The 7,637-nt window shown below is 44.8% G+C and overlaps 1 protein-coding gene across 2 annotated transcripts; it reads left to right on the top strand.

The window, feature by feature from the left end:
- Positions 1 to 535: 535 nt before the first annotated feature.
- On the top strand, positions 536 to 7,436 carry LOC147631336 (pentatricopeptide repeat-containing protein At3g26782, mitochondrial-like). 2 transcript variants are annotated; one of them, XM_086809729.1, is made up of 3 exons: positions 536 to 838; positions 927 to 1,096; positions 4,103 to 7,436. In XM_086809729.1, exons 1-3 carry the CDS (start codon positions 704 to 706, stop codon positions 6,537 to 6,539), a joined length of 2,742 nt encoding a protein of 913 aa, XP_086665855.1. In that variant the 5' UTR covers positions 536 to 703; the 3' UTR covers positions 6,540 to 7,436. The 2 variants fall into 2 exon arrangements, with proteins under 2 accessions (XP_086665855.1, XP_086665856.1); XM_086809730.1 differs by having other exon boundaries at positions 595 to 838; positions 4,233 to 7,436.
- Positions 7,437 to 7,637: the final 201 nt, after the last annotated feature.

Here is a 7,637-nt window from a genome sequence, read left to right as displayed (position 1 = left end):
TGCAAAATTTTGATTCTAAGCTATAAACTTTATTTTATTAATCTTAAAAAAATAAAAAAAATTGAACACTGACGTGTAGCTCCGTGGGTTAGGCCTCGACGTCCCAAGACGTCGACCTAGGCTCGAGCCTTAATGAGAGCATGGTGGTGTCACCTTGTAAATAAAAGGTGGGCAAGACCCACCCACTTCCCCCTTTCCTCCAAAAAATTAAAAACTTTAAAAGTTAGGGCATTTAAGATCCAATAATGTGCATATTTCTTTTTTTAAATTTTGGCGACTACTAGAAGGGAGCAACATACTGCGTGAGGACCCCTCATATCTTTTACAATGTGAGGGCAAGATAACTATCAGGTGTCTAGCTGGGGATCAAACCTGGTACCTCTAGGTTACAAGCTACCCCCAATAACCACTAGAACAAGCGCCCGATGTTAATGTGCATATTTCTTACCCTACAGCGCGACAACCCAGGATCAATACCCGCCCCCTTCTCCTGCATGCGATCTGTCTCTAAAATAACCCTCGCAATACAAAAAAGAATGTGCAAATTCTTGAAAAAAAAACCTTGGAAAAAAGAAAAAAAAGGGAAAAAACCTCGAGAATAATGTTAGCTACAAGTTTTATGATTTGTGTTGTGTGTGAGCATTGAAATCGGACCATATCATTTGGACAGTGAACACTGGGCGAAGTATGCCGGCTTTGTCAGATGGAATTGTTGGTTCAGTTCGGTCTTCCTGGTTTAAGAGAGCCACAAGAGAGACTCTGTGCCCAGGTGGGCACAGAGACTACCAAAAGAGGGTTCCCATGGCATAAGCTGTGTTTAGACAACAGTATAATCAAGGTATGCTTCCCTTAATTATCCAAATTTGCTTTGTAACCATTAACTTTCTTCATACCCCCAGTATGATCCGACGCTGCTGACAATGCAGACCTACCCAAATTCTTTGCAAGTCAAATCCAGTGATGCATCTTGGAGCGAAGAGGCACATGCATTCCCAGTTGAAAAGACAAGATCAAAGCAACCCACGAAGGATTTTGGAACAGATTCCTCTCTAAATGCTAATTTGGAATCCGAGGGTCTGAAAAAGATTTGCACCAGGTAATCACATGATTATTAAGCCTTTTTTCTCATTTCTTTTTGGAGAGAGTAGTGTTAGTGATTAGCAACATCGCATCCACCCGCTGCAGCCAGTGGGTTTTGAACAGGGGCACCTGCCTTAAGATTCAAACATCTTTCTTTATTTCTTTTTTTCCCCTCCCTACTGGCCTTAGGCCCAAGATCCTCCCATAGTTATCGTTTTTCACCACTTGCAGGCGTTTTTTAAATCCTGTTGAGAAAAGTGGTGCCAAATTGTAGCACTAGGAGATTTCCACGAAATGGATAGACCAGAGATCCTCCATCACCTTAAGGTTTTGGGGTGTGGATGGCTAGAACAACTTGTGGAAACCTCCAATTAAGCACATATTGATGTGAACACAACGGAGATGGGTGACCTCTCGAGACTTGCCCCCCCACATTGTGGGGCTGTCGGCCTGTTTTAGATAGGGCCGACTGCAGCCCCAGCCCATATATATTGTGGGCCTTGCCCCCCCTCCACAGTTTTGTATCGGCTATTGTGTGTATATAGTAGAGTTCGACACCGTCTCTCTCATCTCTTGCTATTCTGCAGTTTTTTGCTTTCTGATTTCTGTCTCTTTTCCGTTGCACATTCCAACATGGTATCAGAGCCCTAGGTGCCTTGAATCTTTGGAAACAACGAGAGCTTTCAGGGTTGCTGTTTTTGGTGCTAATTGGAGAATATTTGGGCTGTACGGGATGTGGAGAAGCGGGTAGAAGTGTTAGAATTTATGCATCTCAGTGTATTTGGTTTGTACCATTTATTGGACATTTATTGTATTTTCTCCTCTTTTTATGGGTCGTGAGCTGGTCGGCTTGCGGTCATTGGTGTCAAGTGGGTTTACAAAACCAAGTATAAGTCCGATGGGTCCGTGGACAAACACAAGGCCAGACTTGTCGCAAAGGGCTATGCTCAGCGACTAGGCATTGACTATGAGGACACTTTTGCACCGACAGCTAGGATGGCTATGATTCGGAGAGTTCTTGCCCTTGCCTCTCATCAGCAGTGGCCGGTGTATCAAATGGATGTTAAATCTGCGTTCCTGAATGGTGACTTGCAGGAGGAGGTGTATGTTGAGCAACCTCTTGGCTTTGAGGTTTTGGGCTCCAAATGTATGGTTTGCAGGTTGCAGAAGACCTTTTACAGTTTGAAACAGGCTCCTAAGGCTTGGAACCAGAAGATTGATACTTTCTTTTAGAAGCAGGGTTTCCAAAGATCAGTTGTAGATCCAAACTTGTATCTCTTTGGGAAACATGGTATGGTCACTTTGATTATCCTCTGTGTGGATGATCTTATTCTCGCTAGTGGTCATGTGGAGCACATAGCAGTGATGAAGGCTGCCTTGTCAGAGGAGTTTGAGATGACGGATTTAGGCTTACTTCATATCTTTTTGGGATTGGAGATTTGGTAGACCTAGAGGGGGTTCTTTGTTTCTCATTAGCGGTATGTTCATGAGTTTCTGGAGGCCTTTGGAATGGAGAATTGCAAGCCTATTTCATCTCCGATGGACCCGAATACCAAACTTACTGCACATGACCCTTGTGAGCAGGTTGATGTCTCTTTGTATTGGAAACTTGTCAATTCATTGATTTGGTTGCTGAACACTACATTGGACTTGAGTTTTCCAGTGGGGTTGTTGAGCTCATTTATGCAGACACGTTTGAAGACTCGTTGGGACACAGGATTGCGGATCTTGCCGTATCTGCAGGGTACGAAGGATCCTAGACTCTTTTATGACACTGGAAGGGGATCGACGGACTGAGTCAAACTTCGAGGTTGGAGTGACTCTGATTGGGTAGTAGATCTAGACATGAGATCTACTTCAAGATACGGCTTTACCTTGGCTCAAGAGCGATTTCTTGGAGCAGCAAGAAGTAGCCGATGAGGAAGACGGGGCAGAAGGAAATGTTGTGGGAAGAGTCAAGGGGCGAGGATGGAGGAGGAAGGGGGGAGGGGGGGGGGGCAGAGAAGCAAGAGAAGGGCACGGCTGGGAGTGATCCATCGGAGAGGTAAGCTACTGGGAGAGGCTCGTCGGGGGCTTAGTGGGGCCTACTGGCCTCATTCAACATTGAGAGCCAGGGGGGGGGAGAGAGAGAGGCAAGAGAAGGGCACGGCTGGGAGTGATCCATCGGAGAGGTAGGCTACTGGGAGAGGCTTGTTGGAGGCTCAGTGGGGCCTACCGGCCTCATTCAACATTGAGAGCCAGGGGAGGAATCACGACAGGGAATCGGCCGCCCGGAGGGGCCGGAGGGACCCTCTCTGTGACTGGAGGGGGCCCGTTGCCAATGGGCGGGTGTTGTGATAAATGCTGGACGGTTCTCTGACAGAACCGAATCCTCCTGTACTCTGCCAGCCTGGCACATGCGGCGACGACGCTCAACTCTGGTGGTCGGCTGATAGCCCGGGCACGGCCAACAGTCGCCACTCTCTAGTAGCTGGGTCGTCCGTGGTCGGGACTTGGTGCTCTGCTGCTTGAGAACCTGCCTCTCTCTCTACCCCTTGGTGAGGATCTGAACGAGAAACGGAGGGGAACCACAGGAGGTGGTCTCCTGGACTGGCGCCGAGGGCAAGCACTGGGGGAGAGAGGGCCCAGCGAACGGGGAAGGAGGGGGGGGGGGGGAACGGCGAACAGGGGGAGGAGGGGAGAAGGCGAGCAGGGGGGGGGAAGGGGCGAAGCGATGGCAGGCAGGCGCAGCAAGGGGGGGGAGCTCGCAGCGCATGCACGACTAGTTTATCTCTTCATCCGTGCATGCCATAAGATTCAAACCTCTTACCACCAACTGAGCAGGATGAATCTTTGAAGGCTTTGTTTGTATTCTACATATTTAATTTTTAGTTGAATGTTGCATTTCACAATAATGTATCACATTACGTACACAAGCTCTAAAAAATAGGAACAAGACACTCTTAGTTTTGCTATTCAAAAGACTCCATGAACCCTCTTTTTTGTCATCTCGACTCTATTTGACGATCGTCGGGGTCATCAGGGTAATTCATACCAGACATGTGAAGGAAAATTGCAAGCTTGGAAAGCTGGATGAAGCACTTCAGACTGCATACTTTTTGCACGAAAGGGGATTGCACATATCATGCGATATATTTTTATGCCTTTTGCAGGAATGCACTAGAAATAAAGACTTGGCGGCTGGCAGGCAAGTGTATTCTCTGATGCAAATTCAGAAACTCGACTCTGTGGCCATACTAGGAGATCATCTTATCCGGCTTTTTGGTTCATTTGGGAGCTTGCAAGAAGCAGATTATGCATTCAACAATGTTGCAAAGCCAACTGTGTATACATGGCATGCAATTATTTCAGCATACGCCCTGCATGGGTGCAACCATAAAGCTCTTGATTTGTTTCATAGAATGCTAGAGGATAGCATAGCTCCAGACAAATTCATATACCCATGCATCTTGAAAGTCTGTGGTAGCTTAGGAGCAAGAAGAGAGGGCAAGCTCATACATGGCCTTATTGTCAAAAATGGGTTTGAATCAGATGTGTTCATTGGGAGTGCCCTCATAGATATGTATGCCAAGTGTGGTATCTTGGAGGCTGCTTGTAGCATATTTCTGGAATTGCCCAATCGGAATGCTGTCGCGTGGAATGTGATGATTACAGCTTACGTGCAGCATGGAGAAGGCCTTATTGCACTTGAACTGTATGAGAAAATGCAAGATGAAGGCTTAGAACCAAACATTGCCACATTTTCAAGCATCTTGAAAGCATGTGGCAGTCTAGGGGCCCTTGATCAGGGGAAGGTGATACATGAACAGGTTATTGCGCGTGGACTTGCATCTGATGTTTTCATTGGAAGCACTCTAATTGACATGTATGCCAAGTGTGGGACAATGGAGGAGGCATGCAATGAGTTTAATAAATTACCCAAGCATAATGTAGTGTCTTGGTGCACAATGATTGCAGCATATGCCCAGCATGGGCTTGCACTTCTTGCAATTGAACTTTATGGGAAAATGGATATGGAGTGCATAGAGCCCGATGATGTCACATTTTCATGCATTTTAAAAGCGTGTGGTAGCATAGGGGATGTAGGACAGGGCATGTCAATACATGACTGTATAGTCAAGCTTGGGCTTGATTTTGATGTGGTTATTGGAAACTCACTGGTGAGCATGTATGCCAAATGTAGCAACGTGCAGGAGGCATGCAAAGCATTTGACGAGATGCCTGCTCGAAATGTAGTTTCGTGGGCTGCAATGATTGCTGGTTATGCTTTTAACGGCAATGGTATTTCTGCTCTTAGACTGTTTGAGAAAATGAAAAACGAGGATGTAAAGGCAGACAAAATTACATTGATGGGGGTTTTGGATGCTTGTGGTATCATAGGAGCTTTAGGTCAGGGCAAGCTTGTACATAATCAGGTCATTGAAAGTGGACTCAGCTCAGATGTAGTCATTGGAAGCACTCTTATCAATATGTACTCTAAATGTGGGAGCCTTGAAGAGGCATGCATAGTGTTCAATAGCTTGCCAAAGCAAAATATAAGGTCATGGGGTGCAATAATTGCAGGATATGCTCGCAATGGGAACTGCGTACTGGCAGGGGATTGTCTCAGAAGCATGCAAGGACAGGGAGTCCAGCCAGATGCGATGATTTGTACAAGTATTTTGGCAGCATGTCGACATGCAGGACAAGTAAAGGAAGGTTATCGATATTTTAAAGCAATGAGAGAAGAACATGCCATCATTCCCAGCATCGAGCACTTTGGATGCATGGTTGATCTTCTTGGTCGTGCAGGACATTTGAATGAGGCAGAAGAGCTTCTCCACATCATGCCAGTTCGACCTGATATAACTGCGTGGATGTCCTTATTAACTGCATGCAGAAGATATGGAAACATGGGCCTAGGAAAGCAGTGCTTTGATCAAGTTATGCGTCTGGATTCAAGTTTCTCTTCTGGGTATGTGGTTATGTCAAACATCTATGCTGATGCCCAAATGTGGGAGGATGTATGCAAATTAGAGGGAAAAAGGAAAGATGCTTGTGCATGGAAGAAGCCTGGGAGGGCCTGGATTGAGGTGAATGAAAAGGTCCATGAATTCTCTGTAGGAGACAAAAGTCATCCACAAAGGGACAAGATCCATGTCAAACTGCAGATGTTGAAGAGTAGAATGGTGGAAGAAGGATATAAGACACAATCAGGTAATGTGTTGGAGCCCAGATTAAGATTGATTAAGGAAGATGCGTTGTGTGGACATTGTGAAAGACTGGCCATAGCTTTTGGGCTTCTCAATATTCCGGAAGGCACAACTGTTCGTGTCACTAAGAATCTTCGAGTTTGTAGTGACTGCCACAATGCTACTAAGATCATCTCCAAAATTGAAGCCAGACACATAATAATTAGTGATGCATACCGGGTTCATGAATTCAAGGATGGGGAGTGTTCATGTGGGGATTGGTTTTGAAAAATGTCTGGGTTGTACAAACATATTAAAACCCTTTTGATGTGTGCTTGAAATGTGGGAGCTTTGAAGAGGCTTGTCAAATTGCCAAATCCACGTTTCTGCCCTGGGGGCCATGGTCTTTGTGTGCAAAAAGACGAGGAAAATACCTCGTGTGGACCTGGTGAGAGAGTGCAAAAAGACCAGGAAAATACCTGTGGACCTGGTGAGAGATTTCTTATGATGCCAGTATGCAAAACTGACTGTCAAGAGTAGTGTGGTTTTGAGTATCACACCATTTGATCATGCAAACACTTGGCAACAAGTCCTCACAGGCTTGGTTGAGCTTGCCAATTTTTCTGCAGGCCACTGTCTCAATGACATAGAAACAGGGCATTCTCCTGTAATAGCTAAGGCTACCTAGTGCGATGCGAGTTAGGGAAACATTGGAGATATGTAAATACAATCAAGGATGGGGATTCAGCACCCTAATGTTACAAAGCCATAGCCATTGGGATGTTAAGTACGTCATGGATGGGGATTCAGCACCTTGAGATTCCAAAACCATGGCCACTAGACAAGAGGTTGGTTTAATAAGTAAAGCATGAGCGACACTTCCGAGATTCTGCATGCACCAAAAGCAGTAAGAGTAGGAGCATACTAGCTGATCCTAGAGCAGTATAAACAGGAGCTTGGCAACCAGTAATTTGAATGGCAAGGGAGGGTTTTTGGCACCCACACACAAACCAGGCTAACCAGACTCATGCTCCCCCTTACAAATATATATATATATATATATATATATATATATATATATATATATATATATATATATATATATATATATTGTAAAATCCTTTCTAGTTATTCCCAAATATGTAAATGCAAAAATTATCAATAAAAGGATCATTTTAAAAAAAAGAATGTGTGTGTAGAGAGAGAATGTGTGTTAAAGATGTGTACATTGGGGAGAGAAAATATACTAAGGCTAGGAAATATTAGGAAAGTTAAATTATGACCTTTGAAAAATAAGAAGGTTATGAATAATAAATTTGATAATAGCATGTGTGTGTGTAGGTGCACAAATCAATTAAATTGTGAAACCATGTATCTAAGGGTTAT

Source organism: Cibotium barometz, chromosome 15, assembly GCF_041138505.1.
Source record: "Cibotium barometz isolate CiBa-2024 chromosome 15, ASM4113850v1, whole genome shotgun sequence".
NCBI lineage: Eukaryota > Viridiplantae > Streptophyta > Polypodiopsida > Cyatheales > Cibotiaceae > Cibotium > Cibotium barometz.
The sequence above is the reverse complement of the archived record's forward strand: the minus strand, read 5'-3'. Positions and strand labels throughout refer to the sequence as shown.